Source organism: Lissotriton vulgaris, chromosome 2_1, assembly GCF_964263255.1.
Source record: "Lissotriton vulgaris chromosome 2_1, aLisVul1.2, whole genome shotgun sequence".
NCBI classification, from domain to species: Eukaryota; Metazoa; Chordata; class Amphibia; order Caudata; family Salamandridae; genus Lissotriton; species Lissotriton vulgaris.
The window spans coordinates 395,372,485-395,389,984 of NC_141687.1; the positions used below are offsets into that span (position 1 = coordinate 395,372,485).

General features: G+C 45.4%; 1 protein-coding gene across 1 annotated transcript in view; it reads right to left on the reverse strand.

Annotated features, from left to right (window-relative positions):
- ALS2 (alsin Rho guanine nucleotide exchange factor ALS2) overlaps window positions 1-17,500 on the reverse strand; it is a 1,343,724-nt gene that overhangs the window by 524,395 nt on the left and 801,829 nt on the right. The window contains exons 23-24 of the mRNA XM_086955258.1: window positions 11,720-11,797; window positions 10,752-10,885 (exon numbers count right to left, since the gene is read on the reverse strand). Of these exons, the coding sequence (XP_086811384.1) occupies window positions 10,752-10,885; window positions 11,720-11,797 (212 nt within the window). The remainder of the gene's footprint in view (window positions 1-10,751; window positions 10,886-11,719; window positions 11,798-17,500) is intronic.

The window sequence follows — 17,500 nt, forward strand, 5'->3', positions numbered from 1 at the left end:
GCCAAAAGGTTAAGAATCACTAGTGTAGAGTAATGCCAGAAGTGGGCAAAATAGTGCCTGAGCATAGTATTAGTACAATTTCAATTTTGGTGCTCAGAACCCGCCTATCTCAAATTGCAGTGAGAGCACTTCCCACACAACTCTGGGTTGGTTATCTGCCCATGTTAAGCAAATGAGGTTTGAATGAATGCGACTGAGGAAGTGCCTATGGAGTGGAACAGGAATATTGAACTTGGGGAGAACCACCATCTTGGCAATTGCGATTCTACCAGCCATTCACAATGGCAATCTAGACCACTCACTCTTCTAGCCACGCAAGTGTTTCCCCATATTTTTCACGCCATATATTTTCCATGTTTTTGCTAATCCATATGCCCAACTACTTGATAATTACATCGGCCCCTACCGATAGTAATTTAGGAGTGAATTTACTCGTAGCATGGGCAAGGGTGAACATGACAAACTTGTCCCAGTTGTATAATTATCTCCATGAGGCAGTTGAATTTAATAAATTCCCTTAGTACGGGATATTGATTGCAGGGTCTTTAAAGTACAGGGTGATGTCATCCGTGTACGTTGATATCAGTTTCCAAGTAGTGTAATCTAAGCCCCTGCTTGGCTGGTGATGTCACAATTTGGTTGCCAGGGGTTTCCCTAGATATTACAAATAATATAGGAGATAAAGCACAGCCCTGTCTACTACCCATGCCAACAGTAAGCAGAGGGGCCATTGTCCCATTGGCATAGAGGTTGGCTGCTCAAATAACAGCGTACTCCATTTCATGAACTGGCCGCTAACGCCAATACTTCTAATACAATGAAAAAATATTTCCATTCAAGAGAGTCAAACGCTTTCATAGCGTCTAGAAAAATGGCGACTGCTTCCTACTTAGGGTCTAGGCATTACAGAAGCCAAAACAAACAAGTTACTTACCTTCGGTAATGCTTTTTCTGGTAGATACAGTATCTGCCTGTGGATTCCTCACCTTGTGAATATCCCCTTGCGTTAGCAACATTTGGAAATTCTTTTCGTAGCTTCGCGCCGACGTGGACTTGTACGTCATAGAGACACGGCATCGCACGCGACTTCGCTGACGTCGCCGACGCCCATAATAGGCCTACGCCGGCGTGATGACATCAGTTCCGCCCTTTTTTCCATGCCTTCGAGGCACACGGACGGACCAATGACAGTATATATATATATATACATAGTATACACAGTGCACAATAGTCAAGATGACACACACAGTGTGAAGCAAATGTAAGAAAACATCTGAAATACACATTTTCTTAGACCATAAACAAATACAATACAATTACTCTGGTATAGAACAAATGGGGAGGCGGGTGAGTCAGTGAGGAATCCACAGGCAGACACTGTATCTACCAGAAAAAGCGTTACCAAAGGTAAGTAACTTGTTCTTCTGATAGATACATCTGCCTTGGGGATTCCTCACCTTGTGAATAGAGTCCCACAGCAGTCCCCACTCCCGGAGGAGGGTGTCCACTCTCCTATACCAGAAAGTCCTGGAGGACAGAGAGCGCAAAGTGGCCGTCCCTCCTCACTTTGGTATCCAAGCAGTAATGCTTCGCGAAAGTGTGGAGGGAGGACCAAGTTGCGGCCCTACAAATGTCCTCTACAGGAACACCTCTAGACAAGGCAGAGGTTAATGACTTAGCTCTTGTAGAATGAGCCCTTATACCCTCTGGAGGCTCCTTACCGGCCAAAGAGTAGCAGATCTTTATACAGAGGATGATCCATCTTGAAAGAGTTCTTTTATGAACCGCTCTTCCTTTTTTGCAGCCAGCGAACCCAATGTAGAGCTGGTCATCCACACGACATTCTTTAGTTCTGTCCAGGTAAAAGCTCACCGCTCTCCTAGGGTCCAGATGGTGTAACCTCTCCTCCTCCTTGGAAGTGTGTGGTGGAGGATAAAAGGTAGGGAGGGTAATGGATTGTCCTAGGTGGAAGGGAGTCACCACCTTAGGGAGAAAAGCAGCCCTGGTCCTAAGAGCCATTCGTTCAGCATGAATGGTCAGGAATGGGGGCTTGGAACTAAGAGCTTGAAGCTCACTCACCCTCCTTGCCGAGGTAACTGCAACAAGGAAAACTGTCTTAAAAGTCAAAAGCCTAATAGGACACTTGTGTAAGGGCTCAAAGGGAGCAACCATCAAGTATGTTAAGACAAGATTTAAGTCCCATTGAGGCACAATACAGGGAGTTGGAGGGAATTTATTAGTGAGACCCTTCAAAAATCTTAAAACTACAGGAGATTTGGAAAGAGACAGCTGGTCCGGCAAACATATAAATGCCGACAAGGCCGAGAGATAACCCTTGACTGTGGCAACAACCAGCCCTTGCTGCGCCAAAGAGAGAGCAAACTGGAGAATATCAGATAAATGGGCTTTCAAAGGGTCTACAGATTTCTCTCCACACCAAGTGGCAAATTTAGACCATCTGTAAGAATAAATGGTTTTAGTGGAGTCACGCCTAGCCGATAATATGACATCCACCACATCGTGTGGGAGAGAAAAGGAATTCTGGTTGCCCCGTTCAATCTCCAGGCATGAAGGTGTAATGTCTGGAGGTGGGGGTGTGGAACCTGCCCCTCCATCTGAGAGAGGAGGTCTGCCCTTAGAGGGAGACGGAGCGGCGGGTGAGAGGAGAGGTGGAGAAGATCTGTGTACCACACCCTTCTCAGCCAATCCGGGGCGACCAATATGACTTGGGCCCGGTCTTGGCAAATCTTCCTCAGAACCTGAGGACTCAAGGGTATGGGAGGAAACGCGTAAAGGAGTTGTTTTCCCCAACTCAACTGAAACGCATCCCCCAAGGCTCCTTGCATCGGATACTGGAGACTGCAAAAAGATGGGCAGTGAGCATTCTCGTGAGTGGCGAATAGGTCCACCCGAGGAGTTCCCCACATCTGAAAGATGTCGTGAACTACCTCTGGATGGAGCCTCCACTGCCAACAGAGTGTCCGCACGAACGTTCAGAACTCCGACCAGATGATTTGCCATCAGACAAATCTGATGGTCCTGAACCCAGGACCAGAGCCGCAGAGCCTCCCTGCTGAGAAACTGCGACCCCACTCCTCCCTGCGTGTTGATGTATCACATCGCGGTCGTGTTGTCCGTCGGGACTTGGACTGACCGACCACGAAGGGAAGGGAGGAAGGCCTTGAGCTCCAAATGTATCGCCCGCAATTCCAGAAGGTTGATATGAAGCAACCTTTCCTCTGGAGACCAAATACCTTTGACCTCCAGGTCCCCCAGATGAGCACCCCACCCTAGAGTGGATGCATCCGTTATTACTGTTGCCACCGGAGGAGGCAGTTGAAAAGGCTTCCCCAGAGACAGGTTGCCTTCCACGCCCCACCAAGTCAGATCCGCTGCAGCTTCTCTGGAGATCCTTACTGACTCCCTGAGATCTCCGTTGTGCTGATACTACTGTCTGCGCAGGCACCACTGGAGTGCCCTCATGTGCCAGCGTGCATGGTTGACCAACAGAATGCATGAAGCCATCAGACCGAGCAGGCGAAGGACCTTCAGGACTGGAATGACCGCTCCATTGTAAAATAAAGGAATCATTTCCTGGATGTCGCGAATCCTTTGTGGTGGAGGGAATGCACGACATACAGTTGTGTCCAGTACAGCACCTATGAATAGGATGCGCTGGGAGAGCACCAGGTGAGACTTGGGTACATTTATCGAAAAACCCAACCTGTACAACAACTGGGTTGTCTCTTGCAGATGTTGGAGCACTCTCTCTGACGACTCTGCTTTGATCAGCCAGTCGTCCAAATAGGGAAATACTGGAATCCCCGACCTTCTGAGATGTGCTGCCACCACCGCCATCACCTTGGTGAATACTCGAGGCGCAGTAGTAATTCCAAAAGGAAGGACCGCAAACTGATAGTGTTGCGCCCCCACCGTAAAACGGAGATACTTCTTGTGCGACTTCAGGATTGGGATGTGAAAATACGCATCCTGCAAGTCGAGCGACATCATCCAGTCTTCTTCCAGCAGCGCTTGAAGAACCTGCGCAAGGGTGAGCATCTTGAATTTCTCTTGTTTCAGATAGAGATTCAAGATCCTGAGATCCAGGATTGGACGAAGTCTGTCATCCTTCTTGGGAATCAGGAAATACCGGGAGTAGCATCCCTGACCCCTTTCCTGCTCCGGAACCACCTCTATCGCACCCTTTCTTAATAGAGTCTGCACTTCCTCCTGTAGAAGCAACAGATGTTCCTTTGTGCAGAAACCTTGGCAAGGAGGGTAATTGGGAGGGAATTCCCGAAAGGGAAGGGCATACCCATTTTCTACGATTTTGAGAACCCAAAGATCTGATGTAACCGATTCCCAATCCCGTAGAAAATGGGTAAGCCAACCCCCTCCCCCACCGGACCCGCATGATCCTGAATGGCGGATCTAGGGCTGCTTTTCTGTGGCTGGGGGGTTGGAGGAGGCGGAGGAGGAAGAGGCCTGACGTCCACGAGGACAAGCTCTTTGCTTTCCCCTGTAAGATCTGTACAAGGTATTCTGCTGCTGCTGTTGTTGTTGCTGCTGCTGACCTTGTCGAAAATTGCGAAAGGAAGAGCATCCAAAACCTCTGAATCTCCTGGCCGAAGAACCTCTGATCAGGAGACCTAATGATTTGGCAGTAGCTCTACTGTCCTTAAACTTCTTTAAGGCAGTATCAGCCTTTTTACCAAAGAGACCAACACCATCAAATGGTAGATCCAATAAAGCTGCTTGAACATCTGCAGAAAAGTCTGATGTTTTTAGCCAAGCTGCCCTTCTCGTGGCAACCGCAGTGCCCATGATGCGAGCCACAGAATCAGCAGTGTCCAATCCTCTTTGTATTACTTGGCGTGCCACCGCTTGAGCGTCAGACAACACTTACTCAAAATCACTCCTACTTCCATTAGGAGCCAAAGAACGCATTGAATCCATAAGTGCGTGCACATATTTCCCCATGAGACAAGTGGCATTAGTGGACTTCAATTCCATACTTGCCGAGGAGAAAGTCTTTTTGGCCACCTTATCGCACTCAAAGACTTCTTCGAACATGCTGCCTGAATGACCAGGCTCCCAGGAGAAGGATGAGATGTTAAAAAGGTAGGGTCTCCTGGTACAACCCTGTATCGTCTTGCCACACTTTTGGAAACAGCCGGAGCAGTTAGAGGCTTTTTCCACACCTCCATAATAGGCTCTGTTAAAGCCTCATTAAACGGAAGCAACGGTTCCACCACCGAACTAGGAGAGTGTAGGACCTCAGTAAGGAGATTAGACTTAGATTCAACTGGTGGCAAAGTCAAATTAAGAAGACCAGCAGCCTTCCTCATTACAACATGATAAGGCTGGACGTCCTTTGAAGGTGCATCTGAACCTGATGGTATCTCCCATTCCGGGGAAAAATCCAGGCCCTTGCATCTGCCAGGCCTTCAAACCAGTCTTCTTCTAGTTCACCTTCCTCCACATCAGGATGAGACTCAACATATCTCTGCTCCTCCAAAAGGCGTTGTGCCTCCCTCCTGGACCTCTCCTTAACACGCCTCTCCACTGGATCCACCATCGACTCCAATGGAGCCGGAACCGACGTCTGTATCGAATCCGATGGCCCAGTAGGTTGTACTCGAGGTCGACTTGGAGCGGGCGACGCCGGGACCGGCGTCGACGACTTCGGCGGAGCCGTGTATTGCCATGGCGGCGTTGGGGACGGCATAAATGGAGCCGGGGCATAGGTGTGTGGCACCCCCAAATTGTAGGCCAGTGTACCCATGGGACCCGAAGGTGCTCCAGAGGGGTACCAAGCCCTCGTAAAGACGCCATACATTGCATTCAAAAACTCTGATGGGTCTTGGCCTGGTGCAGGAAAAGGTGGCTGAACACCCTCAGGCTGGACTCGAGGTGGGAACGAATCCGGCTCCTCTACAGGCACAGATTCTCCTTCCACCTGAACTTCTTCTTCCTCTCGGACCGGGGACGGCGCCGGAGTCGGACCGGAAACCGGAGTCGGCGACTGCACCTGCGACTCCGAAGGCGAAGCCTCACCTTCCCGATTTGAAGCTTCCTGCGGTGGGATCACCTTCGATCGAACCTTCTTTGGCAACTTCGATCTCGAGTCCGACTCCTTTCCCCAGTGACGTCGGAACTCATGTCTCCTCTTCTTATGCTTCCTTCTTGATTTTGAAGCATGTTCCGTTGAGGACTTCGAGGTCTACTCCTCTCGAGATCTAGATCTTGACTTCGACCTCGCTCTTCTCGAACGAGATCGTGAAGACTTCCTACCTTTGTCCGCCTTCAACTTTGCCACCAGGAGCTTGGTTTCTCTTTCCCGCAGGGCCTTCGGGTTCATCTTTCGACAAGACGAACACCCATCATCATCATGATCGGAGCATAAGTACCATAAGCAATCCTCGTGCGGGTCCGTGATGGACATCATCTTCCCGCATTCCTTGAAGGGCTTGAAGCCAGTCTTCTTCATCGACATCGTCACGAAACAAAGAAGCAGAAAAACAAAGGAAATTGTAACAAAGTCAATAGTAAGCTACTGTGATTCCCGAAACCGTTAGCGTCGACGACGCGGAAAAAAGGGAACTGATGTCATCACGTCGGCGTGGGCCTATTATGGGCGTCGGTGACGTCAGCGGAGTTGCGTGCGATGCCGTGTCTCTGTGACGTCCAAGTCCACGTCGGCGTGAAGCTACGAAAAGAATTTCCGAATGTTGCGGACGCAAAGGGATATTCACAAGGTGAGGAATCCACAAGGCAGATGTATCTATCAGAAACTGTGCACAGGTTGGGGGCACTGGAGCCTCCTGGTATAAACCCTAACTGATCAGGTCTCACTATCTAAGGTAATAACAGAGCTATCCTACTTCCAATCAAATTTGATAGGATTATGTTACCAACGATTTTGATGGAAATAGGCCTGCAGGAGTTGCACCTTTCAAGGGGTTTATCAGGCTTTAATATAGTGAGTGTTATGGCCTCCTGAAGGGTAAGCAGCAAACTCACAGTGCGCAAGGCTTCTTCATAAGTAAACAACAGGTTTTTAAAAGGCTACAGTCCGCTATTACTGGATTAATTGGTAGAAAAAACAGCCAACAAAGAACATAAATGGCAGAGGTTCAAGCGGCTTGGATCTCACTGACTCTTACTGGTATCTCTGAGTTGCAGACTGTCAATGGGTAACATGGATGATGAACTCAACAGCCATAAGCCAATATGTGGCAATCTAGTGGTCTCAGAGACGCTGGATGCTCACCACTAAATTATTGAACCTACATAAGTTTATTTATTTCTCAACTCACTAAATATTTTTCCAATTTCCAGATAACCTTGAGGGTCTCATGGGGATCTGACTGAAATCTTTTATTTTCAGAACATAGGCTCTCAGACTAACTACAAGGAAAGGCAGAATAATATAATTCTAGATAATCATGGTGATCTCATTGGAAGGGTAGATTTCCTACAAATGCTCGACAACTGTTTTAGCCATAGAAAGAGATTTTTTTTAACAAAATTGGGCGAAATTGCTAATGTACATATTGGGGTATCTCTAAACAGAATTTTCTCTCGCTTCAGATTATCTATTGTGCCCGCCACTAAAAGTTTTTTTTTTAATGGTGTCTTTTAATGGTGTCAAGGTTGCTAAACTCATTCTAGCATTGGCATAGAAATGCAACAAGAGACTGCAAAGGTTTCAATAACTACAACATTTTTAAATCAGAAACCTGAGAAACAAGCATTTACAATGCAACGGTTTCGCCTTTGCAAAAGTTAGAGCTATTGGCATTGTAAATGACAAATGTTTTATTTATGTGTTGGTTTTGAAAACAGATAAAAAAATGGCATTGTCATTTACAATGTCAATTGCTTAATCTCTCGCAAATGCCACACACACACACACACACACCCACAGAGAGCCCCCCCCCCACACACACACCCACACAGAGCCCCCCCACACACACCCACACAGAGCCCCCCCACACACCCACAGAGCCCCCCCACACACCGCCCCCACACACTGCGAGCCCCCCCGCACACTGCAAGCCCCCCTCACACACACTGCGAGTATCCTACCTTTTTTAGTCTCCTGTTTATTTTTTTAAACGTTCTATTGAGTAACACGTTTCTCGTGTGAAGTAACTGGTCCTATAGTACAGCGCTCTGACACCTTTGGGTAATGTCCACGCTATATAAAAATGCACTAAATAAAAAAACTCTGTCCTTACTTTCTTCCGGAGTCTGCACCTCTCTGTTCAGGTGTGTATATATATATATATATATATAATAGTGTGCTCTGGTGTATGTTCCGGATTATGGATTCTAGCGTTTACTCCGTGGTCTGGATTCCAGCGTATCCCCTGTGTCCTCCTGGTGTGTAACCTTCCGTGCCGGTGTGTTCTGTAGTTTATTGCACTTAACAGCCTCTGTGGCCATACGCCTCAGCGTCTGTCCCACACTTTACTGGTGTCTGCTGGTGTTCTTGTGTCCGTCAGTCCGTCCGCTCTGTGAGTTTCAGTCAGGAGCGGTGCACTGGTGTAGGTCTCCTGAGCTCTGTCCTCTCCTTTCTGCCCCCTCACTTACCGTCAGTTGTAGGCTGCGGAGCTCCCTGCCACAGACCCCAGTCCCCAGAGCAGGAGGGCGCAGATCCCGGGAGACGCCACCATCCTGGCAGCTGGAAAGCACTGCATCTGTCCCCGCGCTGGGTCACTTCCTCATGGATCACGAGTGACGCCTCCTCTGCTCCTCTCTGCGTCCGCCCTCTGCCGTCCACTCCTCCCATCCTCTGCTTCCACTTCCACTTCCTGATCCCTCTTCCCTCCTCCCTCTCTTTCTCAGCGGTCGAAGTGTGAAACAACATCCATTGGCAAAGCCAGCAGTAGTTTGGGACTTTCTTTGAGAATGCAGAAATGTAACTCAGTTGGCGCGAGGAAACAGGATGTGGAGTAGTGTAAAGGCGATTCAACATAGTGAAAGTTAACTCTAAGCAGGACGTGCTTCTTGAATTTGGTAATATATGAACCAGTAACGGTTTTTATAGTAGAGCACGCGGTTGAAAATAGAAAACTGCCGTTTTGGTGGTAAAACGTGTGCCTCCATGCTTGCACATGTGGCGCAGTGGCCTGCGGGGGACACGTGGCTTGGGGGGAGGTTAGAATTGAGAAGGAGTGGGGTTTGGCAGTGGGTATTGTGTTATGTTTGATCAATTAAAGTGGAGCAAATGCAATACAATATGTAGGGTCAGGTGTATACAAATAATAAAACGATAGGCATGTGTGTATTCACAGCGCGCCCTGTAGGGATTCCCGCCCCCCTCCCTCCCCTCTGCCAGGATCGTAGTCGCCGAGCAAGACCACAGTTCGTTTCGTTGGTCCGGCTGTGGTTTACAGTTCGTTCTGTGACTGAGAAACCCGGGGGTCACCCGACAGACAAGTCCAGCCCAGTGACGTAACAATAGGCCCGCGGTGGAAGGGTCTGGGGGCTCCAGCACTGTGCACGGGCAGCAGGCCCCTGGGCCAGGACCTCCTGACTGGGTTCGGGCGTGGAGGGCAGCATGTACTTTGTCAAGTTTCCTTATGTCGTGCCTGCTCCGAGCAGTCGGCGTAGCACTTATCAAATGCTGATGAAGATGGACTTCTACGTGAGATTCGGTTTACGCACCGCAGAGGCACGTGCGGATCCACAGCCAGTAAGCACTTCAGAGTTCTTTTCCTCACACTAGGATTGGCTGAGTTAACAACAATGCTCCAATCCGGGGTCGCCTTACACATTGCTCACTATCATACGACTCCAGACTGTGTCCAGCTTTACGATTTGCTTTTATACGACCCAGAAGTACTGAAATACAGACAAATGTCATCCGTTGAAATAACAATAAAGTACAGCGGATATTAAGCTGAATCTTATTTTCCACAAAGCCTTTGTTGAAACAAGGTCAATTTGAGATTCGGGCGTGTTTTTCGCCCTCTCCCCTTCCCATTGGCTGGAAGGTAAAATTCCAGCCAATGGGAAGAGGAGAGGGCGGGACTTAAAAAAAGACCCAGAAACGCCCCCGAATCGCGTCAAGGCGGGCCCTGAACTCAGTGACGCTCCTCTCCTCCAATGGCTGGCCAGCATTTACGAGGCCAGCCAATGGAGAAGAGGGGCATGTTCAGGCCCCCATACTACTAACAAAAGATTTCGGCTCCGCCCACTGCTTACGCAGTGGGACGGTAGCCGAAACCTAAAAAACAAAGGCTAACTAAAAAAGGAAACTAAATAATTGGATATTGATCAGTCAGTACCTTAAAGAATGCTCAATGTTTCTCGAGGGCTAAAAAAGATTTAATGGATAATAGCTAAAGACATTAAAAATACATATCAATGGTTCAAACATGTAGGGTAAATGTATCATGGTTTATGTTTCCTCTATTCTTTTTTCTTACTTTTTAATATTTTGATCCCTCTATTTCACTTTTCTGCGTTTGTCCACCAATGGCAGGTGTTATACTAATTTGTCATTTACTTTGCTTCTATCCTTTGTATTCCAGTACTTGGCCATATTTGCAATAAAAAAATCTGTGGCTGCCTAACTTCCAAGTTACTATAGCAAACTTTGTTAACAACACAGTCTGCTCACTCTTGTGTTAGAGGGTGACAATTTATGAAAAGCTTTGAAATAGAAGGGAAAAATGCTGAATTGCTTCTAAACAAGGCATAATAAATATACACATCGGAGCCCTTCTTTGGCCACTTACAGAGGTCCAGGTTTCTCATTCTCACTGTCATATAAACTGGGTTTACAGTAGGTGGCCGCAACCTTGATTCCAGATCCCCATTCTCCATTGAAGAGACCATCAATGTAGTCTCCATTTGGCATGGTCAACATTCCCTGAGAATGAAAAACAAGCACAGAAGAAACACAGAGTATTTATAAAGCAAAGGACTTAAAAATATATAGTAACTTTAAAAACAAAAACTTTGACCCCCTGCACACACAACATATTATAGTAGAATGTATTTTTCTCTTAGATGTGGGTCCACATAATGTTTAATAAAACATCCTAAATGTTTAATATAAACTGCTGCAAAAATATACGTATCCTAAGAATTTATAGCAATGCTGCGAGATATTCTATTTAAAGGGCTTAAGAAGCTTTATTCAAAGCACTTAATTGCTTTTCTATATTCCAATATCTATCCATGGTGAAATATCAGAGAATTTATTTCTGTAAAACAATTAAGAAAAATCACTTCTCTGCTCTAGCAAGTGAGAGATTCCAGACCCAGTATTGCACATCAGCATATACATTAGGTTCTTAAATGAGGTTTGAGAGGGAGTGAACTGATTCTGCTCAAAGAGAAAAATCACATCCTTTTGTTGATTAACGTAGAGGGCAAAATAGATGTCATCAAAACACAAATATTTGGGACTTGGACAGTGTACAAAAGGAAAAACAATTCTGAGACACGTTTTAATTACTGGTTCAGCAGTTCCTATAACACAGAAGGAAAGCTTTTCCCGACCGTAAACCACCAGTTCCAATGAACTATGAATGTGCTTAAATTACTCAGGGTATCTATATATGTGTGCTTCTTTGGTGGTGTTAACAAAGAGAAACAATGGCTGCTCACATTCATACAAACAAGGTTACAGCGTTTACTTTAATGAACTGAACAATTGTAAGGCAGAGAAAATATGATTGACAGAATTATAAAGTCCAACCTTTCCATTGAGCGTCCAGTCATCTGAAAACTCCCCTTCGTAAACTGTATCATCTTCGGCGAGTAAAACTCCAGTCCCCTATGTAAGAAAGCAAATAAGGATGAACAAACAATGAAAATTCATTGATGAAGTCAATAATCTTTTATGAAATGCAATTTCAAAGAAAAGGTAAAAGACATAATTGTAATCAGAGTTCTCCATCGTGTGATTCTTCAGTGAATTCATTAACAGTGAACACCCACCTCTCATACTATCTCTCTCTCTCGCCCCCTCCCTATTTTTTTAAAAATACATGTATATAATGGCACATTACTCACAAATTAAACCTTTTATTTGTCACTCTAAAGACAGCAGTCTCTTTTTTTATTTTAAAGATTTTTATTTTCAGAGCCAGTAAAGAAAAGAAAAGCAGTCATAATACAGAGTACATATTCAAATTGTCAAGTAAACAAATGAGAAGAAAAAAGAAAAAATAAGAGAAAAAAAAACAGGAAAAAAAAAATACATGTAAACGGACAACATAGCTGTAAGCAGTTCTAATAAATATATGGTTAAACCCCATTTTTCCACCTTATAAGAGGCAGCCATATCGCCTCTCCACGCTTAGCGGCTTTGGGTCCTCGAATGGCATAAATAGCATTCTCAAGATTAAAGATCGCAAGTAGACGTGCGAGCCACATTTGAAAGCTTGGAGGCTCGTTGTCTTTCCACCTTGCTGCCAATATAATTCTAAAGACAGCGGTTCCAATAAATAACAGTGTTTCCTCATTTGATTTTAAATTAAGTGAATTATCGTATCCAAGCACATATAATGTAGGAGATTCAGGAACTTTGTAACCAAACACCTCTTCCCAGAAATCGGATATCATTCTTTTAACAATAGTTAACTCTCTGCATTCACTAAACATGTGGATTAGTGTTGCTGGGCCAAGGAGGCATCTGGGACAGTGATCGTTCTCTCTCTTACCCCAGGCAAATAGCTTTGCCGGGTGTAATAGAGACTAAAGATAGTTTTGTACATCTGAGCTTTAAGGCTAGATGACAAGAGAAGACAATCCGTTAATTCTAGGGTTCTATCGATATCAATATCGGGATTTGCGAGTTTGTCCGCCCAGGTTACTTCTGTTTTTTCTAAATCGTCTTGGAGTTTTGCCATAAAACAGCCATAGATTGAACCAATTCTAGTTGTTTTTCTGGCAACAGCCTCGACGACAGCAGTCTCTTATGTTTCTTTTTTTAATTTTTATCAAAAATATGAAAAGCGCAGGATTACAGATGGCCGTTTTTTAGAGAAACAAAACTATACCACACTTTTTAAGTCACTCAGAGTGACATTCCAAACTTTGTGCATATAGAAAATGGGGTTAGATCCTTATAAAGTGGAGGAGACCAGACCGCAGGAATATCAAAGAGAAAATGAACATGCCTCCTGTGTTACAGTTTGAAAGAACTGAGGTACAAACACAAGAATTCATTACTGGATTTATGAAATTGTATTTTCAAAATATAAACATTTGGAAGCATGATATTTTTTTCTGCACAACTGACACAAAGCAGATATATTTGCTCAAGTTCATTGCACACAATTCTTGGTTTCAAGAATTTCTAATAATACAAACATTTGACGATGAAAGGAAAATGCGTTCCTTAACAGTGCAATTGATATGAGTGAATAAAAGGAATGCTTAAAGAAAAAGTTACTTACCTTCTGTAACAATGTATCTGGTAGGGACATAGTCTAGCCGCAGATTCCTAGTCTGACGCCTGAGGAGAATTCACAAGTTAAGGAATCTGCGGCTGGATGTCTCCATCAGATCGCAAGGCTTCACATATTCCTTCATAAATGGACCACATGGTAGGGCACTCTAGTGCTTTGGGTTAAAGGTATTCCAGAATGTATTCCTTAATAAACCTCTGTGAAGCTAGGGGAACAGGGTGGTAACTTTGCATGTATGTTTAGTGTGGAACTTGTGGTCCCATTAGAACATTACGACTGCCAACATCTACCATATTTAGTCTGAACACAATGCCTCTATATTACCTGAGGTTTTCCCCCAACATCTGTTATGTTATGTTATGTTACAAAAGTTTTGGTACCGCGCTCATACACCAATTGGTTTCTTGGCGCTCGAAGACAGTGGGAGAAGGCACGGGGAATGTGAACAGCTAACCGTGAGCAAGGTGGAACAGATTAGGCGTGGGCGGAAAATCCGTTCCGCTCGCGGATTTTGCGGATTTTCGGGAAATCCGCAATCCGCGAGATTTGCGAATTTCCCGCAAAATCCGCAAATCCGCGAGCAGCGGATTTTGCTCGCACTGCTCGCACTGTTCGCGTGAGTTCGCGCCCCGCGAATAAGTGCAAAATTGCAGAAATACGATCTTAGCAAAACTGAAAGTAACTACTTACCAGGTTCAAAAGTTCAGGCTCATCATTAGTAGCCATTTCCTGGAGTGCTTCCTGAGGGGCCCCTCCAGAGTTCAGTTGCCAGTTGAAACTAGTATGTGACCCTGCTCTGAACCTCAGAATAGTTACACATATGCCACAAAGGTCCTGAATTACAGCTAAGGGAGACAAGCAGGAGCCAGGCTGGAAGTTAAAATCCATTAATCAGCCCCTAATTCATTATTGTCAGTTGGGGCAGGGCAGGTGTTGTAACTAATTTTGCAACAATGAAAGCACTTAGCAAGTGCAAAAGATCACTAATCAGGGCGCACTAAGGAAGCAGGTGCCAGCTAAAAAAATATTCTGTGACACATGAATCAGCCCCAAATTAATTCAGGTCACTTGAGGCAGGGAAGGTGTGCTTTGCTTTGCCGAAAATAATGTACACTGGACAACCAGAGGGTGTGGTGATGAAACAGAGGGTGGCATGGGTGGGCCAGAGGGTGGCATGAGTAGTCAGAGAGTGGCAGTGGTGACAGAGAGTGGCAGTGATGAAGAAGAGTGTCCCAAACAGGCTGGACACGTAGAAACAACAAGTTCGCGAAACTTGCGACCCGACAGGTAAGTTCGCAATTTGCGAAAGTGTACAAAACCCTCGCGAACTGGCAGAAACACGGGCAAACACAAAAAAAAAAAAATCCGCAAATTCGCGGGAATTCGCGGATTTTGCGGATTGCGAATCCGCAAATCCGCAAAATTCGCGAACGCGAGATCCGCAAAATTCGCTCATGCTTAGAACAGATGAGTTTTTAAAGATTTGCGGAAAGTGGGATAATCAGGAGTGAGCCGAGTAGAGAGGGGGAGGGAATTCCAAGTGAGTGGGGCAAGAAAGGAGAAGCTAGCACCACCGTGCTTCTTACGTCGAAACCTTGGAACGACCAACAGATTGTGGGCGGAGGATCTGAGGTGTCGGGAAGGGATGTAAGAGTGGAGACAGGAAGAGATAAAAGCAGGGGCAGAAGAGAAAAGAGATTTGAAAACGGTGCAACCAAGTTTGAAAATGCATCGTTGCGCAACCGGGAGCCAGTGCAAGGTTTTTAACAGTGGGGAGACATGTTGGTGTTTTGGTTGCTGGAAGATTAATCTAGCAGCCTGATTTTGCACCAGTTGAAGGCGTTGGAGGTGGTAGGCTGGAATCCCCACGTATAGACAGTTGGCATAGTCTAAACGTGAGGTAACCAGGGCCAGGATGACAAGTATGAGGGCCTCTGGAGACAGGTACCTTCGGATCTTCCCGATCCTGCGGAGATGAAAGAAGCAGGCCGAGGTGACAGCATTGATGTGCGGCCGCATCGAGAGATCACTGGAGATAACAACGCCTAAGCTCTTCACGGAGTCAACTGGGCAAGGGGAAGGGCCGAGGGCAGGAGGCCAGAAGTTGGCAGTCCAGGGATGAGGGAGTCCACCGATCAGGACCAGCTCTGTCTTACTGGGGTTGAGCTTCAGCTGACTGAAGTTCATCCACTCATAGATGGAAAGCATGGTGGATTGGAAATTAGAGCGGGAGAGAGGGGAAGAGTCAATAGGAAAGATAAGTTGCAGGTCATCTGCATAATTAAAAGTGGTAACAGAAGAGTGACGGAGGGAGACCAGAAGAGGCTGCATATAGAGATTGAACAGAAGGGGAGATAAGGCAGATTTACATTCAAATGAATGCATGTACAACTAAAAATTCACCATACCAACAGCTTTCCTGAGGAGACGACTCTACTCTAGGGGTCAAAACGCAATAACATAAGGAGTCAAGGCAAACAAGAGCCTAAAGGACATTATATTTGTGTCTATGACTACTACAAAATAATCAATTTTCTGTACTCGAGAAGGTCTTGGCTTGAAATTCCTGTGCAGACCCAAACTTGGCCATTAGTTGCTTGTTCACCAATAATTTCAGTTATTCTTGCTGTTTCTAGACATCTGACATGTAGAAACACAGATCTTGTAGATCTATGACACAAATAATCGCCTTGTTGGAGTTGAGGGCTTTTCTGGTGAGGTGCTAGCATTCTTAATGTTTCTTTTTCCACCCACTTTCTTGCTATAGTTAGCTCAAAATGGGCCTACTTTGATTACTGAACCTCAAAGCATAGCCGCCCTCAGTAGTTTGTGAAACTTTTCTCTCCCGGTCCTTGGCAAAGCTTGTCCATTCACGAATTAAGAGTAGAGTAGGCTAGTTACTGTTTTGTCACAGAGGTTTTCCCTATAGACGTTTAATATTGCAGGCTTCCTCCTTTTGATGGTCTTCAGTAATAATACAGAGTTCCTTGATGTTGTATGTAATGTGATGACCGTTGTCAGAAGGGCTAAAGAACGTGCCACTGGTGGCACGAATATACAAGGTCTTGTCGTGGAACTGCATGTATTTTTCTTTCTTCTCCACGTCCAGGGCTTAAAGAGTATCATCAAATACCTTCATGCTATGCAGTTCATCATCGGTTTATAAGCCAAAGAGAGATGTTCCATATGAAGCTCACACTTAGTTTAAGACCTGTAAATCTCAGCTATAACTATCAAAATACCATGGCCATAACTTCTGCCATGGAGCTTATATTCTGGATAAACCCAAGAAGATTTCCATTTATAACCATAATTAAGACTGCCTCGTATCCCTATTGAGGTCAACATAGAATCTCTGCAGTTTCGCCCACAAGAATCACCATATCCGCCGATGAGAGCAGTGGAACCTGCTGCCTTTCTTGTAGTGACAAATGACCACACCTCTTTCTTCCAATATGGAGAAGTGTCTCAATTTTACAATTTGTATAGGAATTGGATGTCTTTATTGCCTGCCTTGTAAACTGTGTTGGGATGCCACCCAAGCAGGTTTGGTTGTTGCTACAGGGATAATCTGGCTTTTTACAGTTGGAATAAGATATCCTCAATATGAGTCAGTGTACATTTTTTCTCTAATGTAGTGATGTGTTCCAAAGAAGAGACCCTTATTTGAGTTCTGCTGTTTTTCCAGTAAAAAAGGAGATAACCTTACCCCCTGATAACAGCCTTACATGCTCCCCATACTATATGTCTGTGCCGGATATGGAACACTGATTTAATGCAAAATAGGCCTTTACTTATTTTCTGAGGAACTCCCCAAAGTTTTGTCCAACAGACGTTAAGATGCCAAAAAACCTTTGTTTATGTTGGGCGAGGGTTACGGCTATCCCCAAATTATCTGAGACATCTGGTGAGCATTCCTGAATTCAGAACTCCTGAAGCTCCACCACTGGGTTGAAGCAATAGTCTGTTCTGAAATTAAAATGGTGGGTGCTAGAGCAATAAGTATATCCCCTCACTCCCAAGTGATTTATATAGCGTACAATGCCTATAATCATTTTGCCGCA